This window comes from Pygocentrus nattereri, chromosome 9 (genome assembly GCF_015220715.1).
Source record: "Pygocentrus nattereri isolate fPygNat1 chromosome 9, fPygNat1.pri, whole genome shotgun sequence".
NCBI classification, from domain to species: Eukaryota; Metazoa; Chordata; class Actinopteri; order Characiformes; family Serrasalmidae; genus Pygocentrus; species Pygocentrus nattereri.
Window position 1 is genome coordinate 14,418,236 of NC_051219.1, and position 16,774 is coordinate 14,435,009.

Below are 16,774 nucleotides of genomic sequence, written 5' to 3' on the forward strand. Positions count from 1 at the left end.
TTAATGACCAAACAAGTAATTATCAAACATTTGCAGCCACATTGGAAAAAGCACTGCAGGCTCACCAGGACATGGGAGAAAAAAGCTTGGAAAAGACACACTTTCAACTGCCATCATCAAAAAATAAGTCACCAATCAAGAAAAATATGCAAAGGGAATCCTAGTTGCCAATTTTGTTATGGCTGATGGCAAGTAATTAAGCAAAGGAACGATGGATGATTCAACTCCTTTTAATGATAAGCAACCACCAGAAAAAGCAGGGTAACAACAACGCTACATCACTTCCTGTCTGTTCTAGCAACCTTTTGACTCACCCTGCTGGCAGTTCTGAGATACTGCATGATATTGCACTGAACACAACAGGAACAAAACGAATTTGAAAATATTTTTGTCCTTTTATGTAAATTGCGCGCACATGCACTACATGTAACAGCTGGCTGCAACTTTGACTGTGAATAAAACAAGCGTGCAGGCAAATATACTGCTGTAAACTCAAAGAGCAATCTGTCAAATCATCCAACAATGCTAACAGTATACATGAACCTCATGGAGAGAGATCCCCATGCTGAAGAACCCCAACCTTACATAAACAGGCATGTCTTACAAGCTTCAATTCTCGGTTTTAGCAGAAATATCTAGCAACGATAATCATTTGTGCGAAGGCTGCTAACAAAGTGAAGGTCTAAACATTAAATCCTGCTGTATAGTGAAATGTGCAGCTAGCACAGAAAGAGAAAGAAATTTGAGCCATTTCGCTTTGGTCTCATTTTCTGAAACTGATTATAGAGTGGCCATATCCTCTGCTGCACCCCAACACTGAACATTTGTAAATGCGCACCATCTCTACACACTACACTCTTAGGCATAGCCACATGGGAGGGTGATGTAGTGCGACATGACAGTCATGAAAGGATATAAATTACCTCCCATTATCAAATTGCCATCTTTTTATATATAGAATATTTTTCTAAAGATTTCTTTCACCTAGGAATTTTTGTCCCTCTGAGGTCTGGGACATGACCTAAAGATTTGTTTATGCCCATCTCCAGTCTATCCTACCAGACATGGCGGTGGCCTGTAGCACAGGAGTTTGAACTGGGTATGTCCATCACTGTATAGCTGGGTGAAATGTGACCACTTTGGGACTTTCAAGGCCTTGAGCCTGACTGAGAGTGACTCTTGCTGACACCATTAAGAGGGACACTATCTTTGCTGACTGAATCTCACCAAAAACACTGGCTTCATTTTAGTTTCTGAGCCTATTCAAATCTGCATTATGAGAGTTTTTATTTGTAATAATGAATCAGCAATTGTGTATGTAGACCGTCTAATATACATAGGATTTGCATAAAGCTATATTTGCTTTGACCAAGTCTGTTAGACGGGAAGACGTCGGCAGATGCCCTCACCCCCACCATGTCCAGTTTTGGCCTATTGCTGTGTGTATTGTATTTGGTTGTGTGTTTGTGTGAACATGAAAACCTGTTGATGACTTTGCTTGATTTTGATCCATTTTTTAAATCATATTTCCTTTTCATGTTCCTGCAATTCTGGAAAAAAAATGTTCCTATTAAACTTTATTCTTCTTTCGAAACTCAATGTGAGGTTTTCTCTTTTTTGTTTTTGGGGAGTAATGCATCACAAAATATGAATGGGTGTTTTTTATACATTTCTAAATGTACTACCATGCGGTGGTACATTACACAACTGCCAGTGGTTCAGTTATGGTATGTATAAACCCAAATGAAAGTAATTCCAAGGTGGTTAGGGCACAGTGCCCATATATTTAAAACTAACAATGTACAACATACAGTAAGTACACAGATAAATGCAGACTTACTACTAGATTAAGATTTTGAGCAAGACAGGAAAATATTGTGCTGCTTGAAACTTGGTGACATTTATATAAGCTTAATTTCAATACATTTAAATGCCCACCTAATCATTTACAGCTTCAGCAAACTTTAATGCTTAAAAATATTTACCATCCTAGTTATTGTGTCTGTCCTTAATGCTTTTGAACCAATTAGCTGTTGACTAGTAATTCCATACATATTACAGTATGCAATAATACAGACAAAAACCAACACATTTAAACATGTAATAGCGAAATGGCATTTATCTCCAGCCATGGTCCTGGAGATCCACCTTACTGCAGAGCCTAATTCCAACCACAGTTTGGTACATCTGCACTGGCTAATCAACCTCTTCCAAAGTCCCTGATGGGCTGGATCACACATAAGTTAGGTAAGGGGTTATTGGATACAGGTTGGAACTAAACTCTGCATTAAGGTAGATCTTGGGTTGGATTGTGTTATCTTCCCGCTTTACTTATTTAATGTATCGCTTATGTTGGGACAAAACCTTGTATCTCCAAAACTATTAACTTTACAGGAGAAGGAAAAACCTACTTTATTTTTAATGGAAGTCAATGGAACCAGAATTTTTTCCATGTCATTTTGGGCCGTTTCTTTTAGTCCATTCATCATGAAATTTACAAACAACCTAAAGGGCAACAAGTATTTTCAAGTTATGTCAAAAACTGAAAAACGACAAAAATGGAAATATAAGGTTTTTGTTTTGTAACAACAGCGATATGCTCCTATGGACAAAGCAGCTTATACAGAATCCTTCACCTGACTTGAATACAGTATTTATTGCAGTTGTTTCTGACCCTGCTCTTGCAGTACCCCTTCTTATCATAAACATTACAGTTAAATGGTAAAACAAGCATATTAAATACTCTCTTTAAGATGATCTTAATTCTACGAAGCTTTTGGAAATCTGGGCCCAGTTTATTAACAGTCCTTCCTACATGTGGTAGAGCAGGAACACATGAAAATGTGCAGGAAGTGTTCTACACGATGAGGCCTCCTTGCACTGTGTTGTTGGGTTTCCTACTTAACTTCTAGTGTTGAAAATGAGCCACATGCCAGCTCCACATATTTTGCTCCAAGATGTTTTAATTGGAAAAAAATCAGTTTCAAAAATACAAGGAAAGTCCAGGGACAGGGGGTGCAGGTGCAGACAGAGCTCCAAGAATAAGGATATAACTTGCTCATAAATTAAATAAGTTGTAAATGGCAACACCAACATTTGTAGTACAGAGGAATCTGCTGTCAAAACACAATATCTGTAACTATAGTGAGTGAGAAATCAGTGCATCCTTAACGTAAGTGAAGTGAGAATTAAAGAGTAGACTTTAAATAAACACATCTACACCGTATCCAAGACCGAGCAGATCAGGCTGCACTGCTAAGTGTGTACCTGGATTTAGGCAGTTAAGAAACTGAGATTTAAGACTGACAGTCTCACTAAAATAACTAAATACCAGCAAAATGTATGCAAACAAACAGAAAGGGTGATTAGCAAACTCATGATTACCTAGTATACAATATACAAATAACTTAGTCTTTTATGACAAAAAAAGATTGGCATTTAACGAACAAAAAAAAGTCTTGAATGGCCACATTAATACTTTTAAACGTAAAAGGAGAAAACGGTGCAAAACTCAAACAGCACAGTGTGATGTACAATAATAATTTGGCAAGATAAAAATAACATGGTATGAGCAAACAGAAGGAAACACTTAAGTAATGACTTCAAACAGTAAGCAAGGGACCCCTCATCCAGCTGCCTGAAATGAGACTAACCCATTACAAAGAAACTGCATGGAGAAATTCAATTTGGCAAAAATGCTGAAATTAAGCGATTCAGTTTCAGTTCCGAAATAAAAATAACGCACAAAGAGCTTGATTTTCACAAAAGAGGCAAAAATGAGGAGAGGACGAGTTTGGATTAAACAAACTGATGGCACTGGACGAAGCTACAGCACACGCAAACTGAGAACTCACAATATTACTAAATTCCCCTACTAAACAAAAGAAAAACTTAGAGTAATACAGATAAGCACAAAAAAGGAAAGTGTTAAAATTCCAGTGCGGGTCGTACCTTGACCAGAGGCCAGCTTCAACTTCAGATCAACCTGGGAAGGTGTGAAAAGCTGAAAAGTGAGTAAGCAAACCAACCCTGTCACTGAAACAAGTATATACACAACACGAGGGCTGCAGTCCGCTGGCAGAGGAACTCGTTCCATCCACCTGGCTCAGTTACACAAGTTTCTTAAATATTCACACTAAAAACCTAATTTCTAAACTAAAACCCCCCAAAAACATCTGGAATGACGGCTCACCTCACCAAGACACGTCTCTATAGCGCAGCAAAGTTCTCAGTTTGCTTATATGAGTCTAGAATGATGTTGCACTTGGAACACAGAACATTGGAACTGACCATGACCAACTCATTGACCACTATGAGCATGAACTAACAGCATCAGCGCTAAAGCCAAAACAGTGTAGTGATTTACTCAGCAATTGTAAAACTACAGGGAGCATGTAAGGACTAAGGATCTGCTGTATTAAGAGCCATTTCTACATAATAGAAACACAGGACAGCTGTAGTTTATGGCCACAAGCATGCGGATATTAATGCCTTTACATGGCTAGTTCTCATTTTTTGCATACATAGTCTGGGACGCATTTCTCAAAATCAAGGATGGGGTGGTACCATAAACAAAAATCAATGTCATCCTATCATACATGAGACGTCCAGCTTCTGCTTATTCGGAAAGTGACCTCTGCGTTCAATTTTAGGGGGAGGAGACTAAAAATGACCAGATCCTACAGTGGAAATACACTTGCTCTATTTAAAAAAAAAAAAGAAAAAAGAAAAGAAAAAAAAGTAGTGCTCCAACTCTCTGGCACCTTCAAAAACACTTCAAACCGTACAAATCTGTGAGATGGTGTATTGAGTCCAGCATGCCAGTGTGCACTTCCTCTGCGTTAGTCTGTGTTGGGTTTGAAGTCCATGCTGAATGCCTGAGTGCCTCTAGGTATGTTCCGTTCTACGTGTGTAAAGGGAATTGGAATCACTTGTCTACGCTACTGCATTGTGGGACTGGAGAAGGCCAGGAGACTATAAGAAAGCGCTGGGGTTTGCCCGGGGGTCTTTCTGGTTCCTGTAGCGCATGGCCAGCCAAACTCCCAAAATCTGAAAGAAAAGAACAAACCATTAAAAACAAGACTTAAAAATAATACAGTGACATACATACATACATACATACATACATACATACATACATTTTATATATATATATATATATATATATATATATATATATATATATATATATATATATTTTTTTTTTTTTCTCATTCACTCACTCACACACAGCTGGAGCCAGAGACCGTCTATTTATTTCATTTCTAGTCAAAATGGCCATTAAATGCATGTTTATATTTTTCAACATGAACACAACAGAAAATCACACAGAAGCCTGTACAACTAAATATAATTTTTTTCCCCCCAGCATTTATTGTGTCCATAATGTGCCTTTATCACATGCCTTTATTCAAGATTACTTTTGAACAGAATTTGTTTCCACACCTCCAAAGTTCTGTCTTAGAAGTTGGTCTGTACTTTCGGCTTCTTACACAACAAGTAATCCCAATCATATTCAGTGAGGTTGAGGTCTGGACTTTGGGGCGCAGTCCCCGAGAAGATCAGCAGCTTTTTTGTTTGATTTGAAACTGTTCTTCCTATTCCTTTAAAGGGCTTCTTGACAGCTGCCAATTTTTTTTAAACCTTTAAACCTTGAGTTGGATCCTCAGAGTGGAAGGATAAAACAGACACCTCATGGGTTGATACTGCATACTACATTTTATTTAGCAATTTTGTTTCTTTTTTTAAACAAATCAGCAAACCAGTTGAAATTTTACACATTCAGAAACACCCAACATTAAGTAAACTGACCAAATTAATACTGCAATACAGTCGGAAACAGAACTATTTGCCTCCAATTAGATTTTGTCTGACCTTCCTGAGAGTAACTGCAATGTTACCACAGCAGTAGGTGATGTGCCTGCAATATAAGGGTAAAAAAAGCCCCATGATTCCTACACACCAGTGCTGTTTCCAGACCTCACTTGGCAAGAATTCAGGTCAAAAGTCTCTAAATGGGAAGGTTTAGAACAAATGCTTTCTGAGTACACAGCAACGTCACAGGAACGTCTCAAACTGAATTCAGCCAAACAAACGCTGCTGCCACAAGCTGGCCACTAAAAACCATGAGAGTGCGGCAGAAAATACAGCAACTGGAGCTAGCGACCAAGAACATTTGGTTTTGGTACATCTGGTTCACAGCTCCAGTAGGGGATTGTTCAGCGAGGCTGTGGCTATTTACAGACACAACCTAAAATGTTCCTGCACACTTGTTTCGGTCATGATCCACAGCATTCAAAAGCAACAAATGCAGGTCACAATTTTGAATATCAGCACTTACTAAGCACATTTTAATATGTACATGTGCTGCTGGAACACTTAAGAATAGCTTTATCTATACAAACTTGATCTTAATCTCAAAAGAAAGTGGTCTCGGGTCAGAGTAAAGTGATGATTATTCATTGCTATTGTTCATTTTTGACTGGATCCACTTTATAAAGTGGTTGCATGAAAAGGGAGCTTTCAGACGATGGGGGAAAGTGGCTCACGTGTCACACAAGACATACAACCGTAAGAAATTATTCAGTCATTATTTGTCCGTTATGAAGATTCGAAATGATTCTAAATAGTAGCAGCCTAATTTCACAGACCTTCGATTTCACCTTCATGTTTATTATGCTTGCCTTGGCCTGGTTTGCAGTATTTCGTTTCTGTCTATGCACTGAAGTAACTGAATTGACTGACAGCAATCAATCTGAACCCTTGACTCCAGTTCTAATATATTACATTGTAGTGGCAGATATAAACCACTAGAGGTCAGAAATGAAAGACTGACAGATCAAAATGTACTTCCCCAACACCCATATCTCTAGTACTGTAGTACACATCATGTACTTGGCTAAGCAATGTTCCATGTAGTTAGCTCAATTTTGAAAAAGATGACCAGCAAGAGACCCTTACTGCTACTCTACCGACTCTTTCAGTTGATCTTTTTTCTTAAAAGTAAAAATAACTTGAAAAATGTATGAATGTAGAACTTGATAAAAACCTGTTTTAGCAATGGCATTAACACTTGTGTATTACATGCCTGCCACCGTTTGGAAAACTGCACTACAAACTGGAGGGCTTGTCTGTGTTTATGCTGACCTCTCTTCAGTTATAAGTGTGATGACACACTCAGGCTAAGGTCCACACAAAGTGAGCCTGGCTTGTTAATGGTTTGTTAGTACCATGTATAACAATCCATCAGTAATGTTAAAGTAGTTGAACCTTGTATTGATGTTATTTCAGCATGACCTATATGTGGTCCTTTTAGCATGTATTCTATGCCATCTTTCAACTCTATCTTGCTGGAGGTGAAAAAAGCAGCAGTAGGGTTTTACCTTATTTTACCTTTACTAGCAATAGGTTACTAGTTTTGCCTTGTAAAACTTTATGGATATTTCTAAACATGGTGCCGACATGTTGGCCCCTGCTGTTTCCTCTAGGACACCTGTCTGCAGGTTCATGGAGTGGTGGTTCATGGAAAGCATGAGCATAACTGAACGCGCTTTATATTGGCACTACGAATCCTGGGACACATAGGAATGGGACATCTGGTGCCTTTCTAGCGGGAAGACAACTATAACTAGGTATCTTAATTAGTTCTTTTATGTTAATTTAAAACGAATATATGTTGGGTTGGATATTTTTTTCAAAATCTAATTTTTTTTTTTATACCCCCGTGTAAAGTTCAAGTGTCATATCTGTATTACAGAGCCAGAGAACTGCCCTTATGTATTTTGTGTTTTATTTAACATTTATTTTTGGCTGTTCTGCCAAAAATACTTGATGACCAGTAACATACAAAATGACAAATCAACAGTGGAAGTGCTTTTCCAAGATGAAAAGAATTATTTTTCTCATTGTTACATGGGAAGGCAATAAAGTTGGGTGCAGAAAGAGAGATGTTTCTCCAGGACAGACGCAATGCATTCAGAGCATTTACAACTGTGAAAGGCAGACTTTACGTGTCAAATCAAGCAGGTAAATCTTCATCATACAAAGTCATGCTTTATGTCAACCTCAAAACCTCAAAGAAATGTATGTACTTGTGGGAGCCCATTACAAAGAAAAACTGGACAAGGAACACACTCTTGTCCAGGGGTTCTTAACCTGATGGTCGGGACCCCTTTGGGTGGGCAACATGGGCTGCAAGACAAATACCTTACCCAACAGAGAGATAATGATTTTCCTGAGTGCATACAAGTGCTGCTGAATGGCTCCACCTACAGGCCATGGAAGACGGGCTAACGTTGATTATGAATTTCTATTTGGTCAGCTTATTGCTAAAGGAAGGTACTGACTGATTACTAAATGTGAAGCATTTTTCAGCACCAGCCTAAAGATCTGTGGTCTATTTCAATGTAGGCTATACTGAGACATTTGATCTCCTATCTGTCTATCTATATACAAGTAATGAAGTAGGGCAACATCTTTAATAAAACAGCCCACCTCACTGCTAGAAACTGCTAGAAAGTCATAACAGTCCTTGGTAATTCTAGCAAACTCTAAATTAACTCCATAGGGCACTGGCAATTCTACAGGCAAGCTTTGTGTCAACAGATGGGAGGTGGATCCAAAGAATTAATAATAAATACATAAATAAAAACAACAAATAAACAAAGGTGTTGTAGAAAAATACACTGCATTCAGCAAAAAGCAAGTCTCATGTATGTGATATGTCATGATAAAACACACAGAGAGCAGATTCTACAAGGTGAAGTAGATAACAGGAACATGCATGTGATGCATGTCCTCTGCTGGTAAATTTAAACAAGCGGCTTTCTTTTTTATTTGGGGCCTGGTACTTGGCCCATCAGGTTCATGTTGTCAAAAGCAAAAAATAAATAAAACAGTGGGGCCTGGACTGACCTCAGTAAAGCTGAAGAAGAGCCCAACTCCACCCAGGATCCTCAGGGCCTCAGACGCATGATCAAGCATTTTCTTTCCGCAGGTTGGGCAGGTGGGTTTACAAGACTGTGGTTGGATAGGAAAACACTGTTAGCATTTCACAAATCCAGGATGTTTCAAAAGCCTCTCAATGTATTGTTAGCCCTTCTGTACTATTACCCCTACAAAGAATTTAATAACTTCTAAAAGGCATTTTGTGTGAAATTATCTATGCTATCAGTTTCATTCCAATCTTCCACATTTTGGCAGCATCCAAGACGACTTCTGATACTGACAGCAGTACAAATGGACACATCAGCTTCAAACCGGACATGACTCTCAGTGTTGTTGAAAAGTCCACAGCAGTCCAGCTCGGTCTCCAAGTTCTGCCTAGTTTCATTGCTCATAATTCGCCACGTAGAGTTTAGCACCACTTTCTGCAAGGCAGCATCAATAACACAAATAAATACTCAAAAATAAAAAATAATGTTAAAGTATTAAAATAAATAAACTGCAAGTGAAAACATTCTGATATTTTAATTGGAAAATAAAGCCACCATCTTTGCATAAACATTTTAATCTGATTTGCCTCAAATGTCAACTCAAAGTACTGCACAGTAACTGCACATTACTTAAACATTGTCAGTTAACAGCCATGATCAACATCTGAACAAAGCCTACCTGCTGGCCCGGATTCATGGCCAGGCAAGAACAGGACACACCGAACTGGAAGAGGAAGACTATGAACAGAATGACCATGTACTGGAGAAGAAATCAAGAGTCAAGGCAAACTGGTAACCTTAGTGCCTAGAGTTAGTCCTGTTCCAGTAACAGTCCCCTTATTCAGGTAATCACATGGAAAGTAGCTGCAGTAAACAGTTAAACTCAGCTGGAAATGGGCTTAAAGAACAAAGGTTTGAAAAAGGTTTAAAATTTGCATAATCATGCATATTCATCTTTACTGATGCTTCTATGCCATTGTAGTAGTTTTCTGGGCATAAAATAGATATAAAAACTTTAAACTTATATAAAAATATTAAACTTGGTGTCTGACAACTATGTTCATGATTGTATGACCAAAAACTAAAAAGTTGACAAAATATATGATGGGCTACTGAAAGTTTTACAAGTTTTATATTCTAAAGCTGTATTTACCATATTCATTACTAGCCCAGGTTAAAACAAACAAATGCCAAAGCCCCCAGTAGCTCATTAAAGCTTTCACTGTCCACCACATCCTTCTATTTAGTATTACACAACCATGTGCGATTTCCTCACACTGCCATGCATCACACTTTCGCAAATCTTTCTTTTTAGTAGGGCACTCACTTTTTTATTCTAGTTAAAATGCATACAATTCAAATACGTTCCTCAACTTGAATGATAAACTCATCTATTCAAACAGGAACCTTTGTTGACTGGAAATAAAATCACCGTAACGTTTTCTCAATGATCGCATAGGTCGAACCAACTGTTTATTGTGTTAATTATGTTACTCAGTTTATTATTTACATCTCTAGTGTAGACTAGTGCAGACACAAACATCCCCTATGCCACAGACTGTGTATGTAGATTTTGTTAATGTTAACAGTGGATGCGAAAACAGGTCGGGCACCTTGTACACTGTAGAACGCTGTCAGGCATGTGCTGTCGAAAAAGTCATAGGCTGTGTAGCGTGAAAGAGACGCAGGTTTTGCTAATAGATTCAGCGCATTAGGCACTTGGTGCACTCCTCACCCCTCCATCTGAACTCTGTACTCAAAAAAGCTCTATTTTCGCACGGCTGAAATCAGCTGCCCAAGGGTGCATTAAAAAAAGAGAAGCTGAAGTGAGAAAACTTCTCTAAACAGACTTTGATAAAGGATACAAAGAAAAGCATGACTTGGTGGTGATGGACGGCTCCAATGAGGCCCACAATGGAGATAAGCAGCAGGAAAAAGCCCACGGCGATCACGCCTCCGATGATGTGGATGCTGGATACGATTCCAAAGCCCTTCCCCCAAGCGGCTACACCAATCAGCAGCAGCCCCACCAACTGCGGCAAAGATGAGAAGCCAGCAGAAAACACAGAGTTGTATTAACATACTACAGTTTTTTCTAGGGGTGTACATCTCTGGTTGAGAAGCATTTACAAAAGGCGATTACAAAACAGTGCTGGACGCCAGCCCTCCAAGACCAGCGATGAACACCCCTGGTTTAACAATTCAGCAGAAACTGACTGATTAGTCTGTTGTGGCCTATAATCATGTCCACTTACAGCAAATAAGGCTGTGTTCCAAACCCTCTACAGGTTTCTGGGTGTACAATTACTGTTTATTTGCTGAATTTATTACATTCGCATTTACATTATTCAATTGGCAGATGAGTTTCCATCATAATTTACTGCATTTCTTTTAAATCTACATCAATGTATAAACTTATGTGAATTTGCTGATTTATTATTCTTTTAAAAATAAAATGTCTATAAATCTATAAATATGCATAATAACATGTGGATGGAAACCGGTCACTGATCTACATAAGGCATGGGCAGTTATCAGTTTTAATAATCCACAGAATATAAGCCAGTGATAATCATACTGTTTCACATTTTTATAATCGTGATCAACATGTATGATAACTACCAGTCACAATGCAAACAAAGAAAACATGCAGGCTTCAACTTACATTTTTTAAAATTTATTGTCCAATATCACACCATATTTTGTTGCTATAAAACCCTTAAAAATACAACATTAAAAGGAAAATATGAAATAAGTTATGTTGTATGCAAACGTTCTCTCAGCTGCAAGACACAAATAACATTAGCAAAACTCAAGACGTCTCCGAATCAAGCTTTCAAAGTGAATTAGAACAGGAATTTGGCACTCGGTGAGGAGAAGGGACATCATATCACTCGTGCCTGGTCTCAATTTTGAGTTAGTTTTGTGGCTAGAGAAAGTTTGGAGAAGGTCCACATCTATTATTAACAAAAGCAGGTCTGATACCAACCTGCATGGTATGGAGGAAAAAAAGAAGAATGGAGCTGTGGTACTTAAATCAGCCCTTTTAAAGCCAGGCTTAGTTTTTCTTAGCACCAGCAGGCTTCAGCCTAGACACGGCTAAATAATAAACAGCTACAGCCAACTGTAAAAGAGGTTTCTATGCTTTAAGTCTAATTCTGCCAAAATCCTTTGGAGCCTTCCACCCTGTGATAAGGACGCCCGTTCTCATTGCGGATCAAAGATCTAATCAGGGTTGAAGGATGAGGAGAGAGCAAAACGCATGCAGACACAAAAAAACACCAGTAAATGGCAGTTTCCTTATTCTAATAAGCAAGAGTCTGTAGGAGGAGCCAAATCAGGGTCAAATTTGAATTGAACTTTTTATAAAACTGAACTAAAATGTTCACCCTAGCGGACAGGAACTTCAGTCCAATTCCTGTAGTGATTAAATCATTTTTATACCACATTTACATTGCTAATTGAGCCAATTTACACAGCCCATTCGACTACTAAAAATAGGATGATGTGTGAGAACACACAGCGCTGATGCAACACTATTTTCATACATATGAGGACGAGTCGCAGCAGGGTGAGAAACAAAGCTTCATCAGTGACTAACAAAGTGCAAGTTGGTGACACAGTTCAGGCCTAAATGAAGCCTTACTGACCTTTCTTTAGGCAATATTGTGAAATGCATGTTGCAGTTTCTAGTGCCCAAATGAAACGTGATACTCTAGTTCTGTCAAACCTGTTTATGTCTGAAGTGCAACTGGACATTAGCGTAAACATTCACACCGCAACTTGGTCAGTATGACAGCAAGATAAGCAGCCATCATAAATACACTTACAATGTAAACAAGTGACATGAATCTGAAAAGGTACTGTTTAAAATACTTCCAGACCGACATCAATACCAATACCGATATTTCCGTTCAGTAACTGAGCGTGAGTGCGGCTCAAACCACTGCAAATAATTACTGCTGAATTCAAAACTAATCAAGAAGGTCCGAGATCAGTAATACACATAGGAACTCTAATTTTGGCTACGTTTACACAGCAGGTGAAAGTGGCCCAAATCCAAGTTTTTTCCTCAAATGTGACAGACGTGTGTCTGTGTGAACCAAAATCGCATAGAATCCAACTCTTTCAATTCCGATTTGAGATGCTTTCTTATGAGGTACTGGAACCCGATCTGCATCCGATCCGATCTCAGGCTGATGATTCTGTAGTAAAAAATTAGAAGAGACTCGTCGCAGCCGCTCTGTGTTTGGAGAGGTTTCTAACGAAGCGGCCGAGCGCGGCCGGAGGAGCCCGAGGCTGCAGCGCCAGAAAACAGTCTAAACGATCCGAGGACACGAACCGAAGAACAGGCCGTGGCCGAATACCGGGCCCTTTTCATGCCGAACTCGAACACACTGTGGGTGATGAATCCAGCTGTCAACCACTGGAACTGCATAACCGCTCCTGCGATGCTGGTGAAGACGAAACCAGGAGCGACTAGTGTTCGCTAGTCGTCATGCCTGTTTACCTCTGGACGAGCCACGTGAAGTACTGATCTTTCGCGCATGTGGGTCGGTTTGGGAGCTGATCTGTTCAGACTGATGTCGCATACAGGTCACATTTAAAAGATGGTGTGAACAGGAAAACAAACAAAAAAAAAACCAGACTTGGTGAGAAAATCAGATTTGGGCCACTTTTACCTGCTGTGTAAACGTAGCCTTAGACAGCCAATCACTAGTCTGGATTTTGGAGCATGCTTATGGCTCACTGATGCTTATATGACAGACTACATGGGCACTGACTGGAAATTTAAAGTCGTGGGCTGGAGGTTAGGGAACCAGCCCTGTAACCGGAAGGTCGCCGTTTCGATCCCCTTGGCTCACAGTCATATATGTGGGTGTTTCACTGCACGGATGGGTTAAGTAAGTAAGTGATACTTTTTTTGATCCCACAACCGGGGAAATTCCACCTCCGCATTTAACCCATCTGTGACGTGAAACACCACATACACACCAGTGAACACACATACTAGGGGGCAGTGAGCACACTTGCCCAGAGCGGTGGGCAGTCCTATCCACGGCGCCCGGGGAGCAGTTGGGGGTTAGGCGTCTTGCTCAAGGACACCTCAGTCATGGACTGTCGGCCCTGGGGATCGAACCGGCAACCTTCCGGTCACAGGGCCAGCTCCCTAACCTCCAGCCCACAACTGCCGAAATGCAGAGGTCTAATTTCACAGTGTGCAAACACAGTGACAAATGGTTGTTAATTCTATCTAATGCCCTGCTGTATATTACCTGCTCACTAAACATCTCCAAGAGAAAGTTTAAGGTATTTGTTGATTAAGGAGCATTTATTGAGGTAAAGTGAAGGATTTACTGAGGTCAGCTGACTCTGGCTTCGTATTCATCAGCTGCCGAAATTCATTCTACCTGGGTGTGGCTGCAGCTCCACTTAAGGTAGGACGAAAAATTCAAATGACAAGCTGGCGAAGAAGAATCTGAATTATCTAAACTCAGACAGAGCCCGAGTCACAGCCAGTTAACACCTGCCTGACCACTCATTTTAATTTAAGCCATTACGGATATGATTCCGATATCGCTGAGCGTCCCTAGTCAGAGGTCTAGGTTTGTTTTTTCTTTTTTTTTTTAGAGATCTAATAAAAGTATGTAACCGTGTAATTTACACACGGTTAGACATTTTATTAGGTACATCTAGATCGTTTCTACACTGACCGTTCGTTTCTTCAGCTCCACTCTGTAGTTCTACAATCACAAACTGGAGTTCATCCGTTTGCCTGTTTGCGTTGGTCATCCTCTAGTCCCTCATCAGTGGTCAGTTACTGGTCAGAGGACGCTGTTAGCTGGACATTTTTGATTGGTGGGCTATTCTCAGTCCAGCGGTGTTTAAAAACTCCAGCAGCACTGCTGTGTCTGATCCACTCAGACCAGCGCAACACCCACTAACACACCATCACATCAGCGTCACTGCAGTGCTGAGAATGATCCACCACCCAAACAGTACCTGCTCTGTGGTGGTCCTGTGAGGCCCTGACCACTGAAGAACAGGATAAAGAGGGCTAACAGAGTATCAGAGAAACAGATGGACTACAGTCTGTAACTGTAGAGCTACGAAGCGCTACGAGCTGATCAAATGAACAAGGAGTGCAGAAACAAGGTGGTGACTGATTCGGCTGATCGGCGTATTTCACCCGCGCTGGGACCCAAATCAACACGTTACACAAGCACTGCGCAGCGTTTCGGAGAGAAAGACTGAACGACAACGCGTTAAAACGGCCGCTAAACCCGCCGGCTCTCATCACAGCGCCTGCAGACAAGCTAACGGTTACGCAATGGCAGCGGCTCCAGGCTATTTTTATAAAGCACATCAACCACAAACAGGCTACTTCTACAGCCAGCCGGCTAAAGGGTGCCTCTAAAACGCGTCGCCTAACCGCCCCGAGGCTTTTACTCTCGCGTTTCTCTTTTCCTCGTCTATAATAAAACGCCCTAAAAAGAAAGAAACCTGTGAGCTAACCGCGAAGCTAAAATCAGACTCTTGTTCGAATTTCCCGTTCCACCTTAAATGGTGCAGCAATCCATAGATGTGCGTCAGGCGCCAGTGTGTAACTACTGCGCCATTTAAGGTGGAACGGGAGAATTCGAACAAACCGGTGAAAGAGAAGCCAACTTCAGCCGCGTTAGCTAGCTAGCTAAGTTAGCCAGGTTACATGTCATGGGACGGGGTGGGTGGCTCACCGTTACTCTGCCATACAAAGCCAACCTACCTGCCGAGCTACCGAGCGGTTTCAGGCCTTGACATTCGGTAATAAATATACATCTGTTTGAATCGCGCTGACCCGTCGACATTACTCGGCAGAGCGGCTTAGTAACAGGCGACACACCGCAAATTAGCGTTAGCTAGGCCACAGTGCAGGCTAGCAGAGATGCTAACTAGCCACACAGACACTCATGACTCACCATGTAAACAACGTTGAGAGAGCAGAGGGCATTTTTCGAGCAAGTGAATCCTCCACAGACCATGTTGGACCCTGAGGCATTTATCAGCGGAGGTGAAGGTGTTGGGGGATTTCCAGAGCCTCTTCCTCTTGTTTTCTTCTTCAGCTAGTTTCGCTGCTGCGGGTTCAGCTCTAACTACCAATAACCGAGTGAGCCGCTCAGTCAGACCTACGAAAGAGCGAAGCCACAGATCATCCGCCGACGTGCTGACGGCAAGAGGGGCTACTCGGGCGACTTGCTTAGTAGTGCATTGCGGGTAAAATCAGAATCAGAATCTTTATTCGGCAAATACCGGGAGTACAAGCAGTTTTTCGTTGTGCAGGTGTCAACATACAGTTAAATCCAGTACAATGAGTACAGAGAAGTACATGCTAGCCTATATATAAACATAAAATAGACAGTGAGTTACACAAACAAACAACAAGTAAAAGGATGTGAAGTGGGAAATAAGTACAAAGACAAGCAAGTACTGGAGGTACATATTTATATGCAGTATTTTGTAGTGTATATTGTGTTTTCAGTATTAGTCATATGTTTATGTGCCCAGCAACTGTCAATAACTCTGGGGCGCAAAGCTTCTCTTCTCTTTTGAGATGAATATATTTTCGTATTTTGTGTGCGGCCCCCAACAAAATAATCAAAATAAGCTAAATTAATATAAACAGTACATAATGCTAAAAGAACTGGGCAGCAAATAAAAACATAAATGTAAACATATTTATAAAACATGTACATTGTGTATATTGAAGTGCAGGTATGCACTGAGTACAGTAGAGAAAATCTGAGAAGCTCTTTTAGGAGAATGAGTGAAAGAACAGGAGCCACATTTGTTTTGTTTGTTGT

General features: G+C 40.4%; 1 protein-coding gene across 1 annotated transcript; it reads right to left on the minus strand.

The window, feature by feature from the left end:
- Positions 1-2,943: 2,943 nt before the first annotated feature.
- tspan31 (tetraspanin 31) lies at positions 2,944-16,104 on the minus strand. The gene is made up of 6 exons (XM_017707907.2): positions 15,893-16,104; positions 10,799-10,966; positions 9,613-9,693; positions 9,228-9,368; positions 8,914-9,018; positions 2,944-5,049 (listed from the first exon to the last, which is right to left on the minus strand). Exons 1-6 carry the CDS (start codon positions 15,953-15,955, stop codon positions 4,975-4,977), a joined length of 633 nt encoding a protein of 210 aa, XP_017563396.1. The 5' UTR covers positions 15,956-16,104; the 3' UTR covers positions 2,944-4,974.
- Between the last annotated feature and the right edge of the window lie 670 nt (positions 16,105-16,774).

What these genes read in the sequence shown, in the direction of transcription:
- tspan31 (XM_017707907.2), bottom strand. Translation starts at nt 15,955, where the DNA reads ATGGTCTGTGGAGGATTCACTTGCTCGAAAAATGCCCTCTGCTCTCTC. An exon ending in ATGTGTCCATTTGTACTGCT is followed by an intron (nt 9,019 to 9,227) that starts GTCAGTATCAGA and finishes ATCCAACCACAG; the next exon opens with TCTTGTAAACCCACCTGCCC. An exon ending in TCTTCTTCAGCTTTACTGAG is followed by an intron (nt 5,050 to 8,913) that starts GTCAGTCCAGGC and finishes CTTTTCTTTCAG; the next exon opens with ATTTTGGGAGTTTGGCTGGC.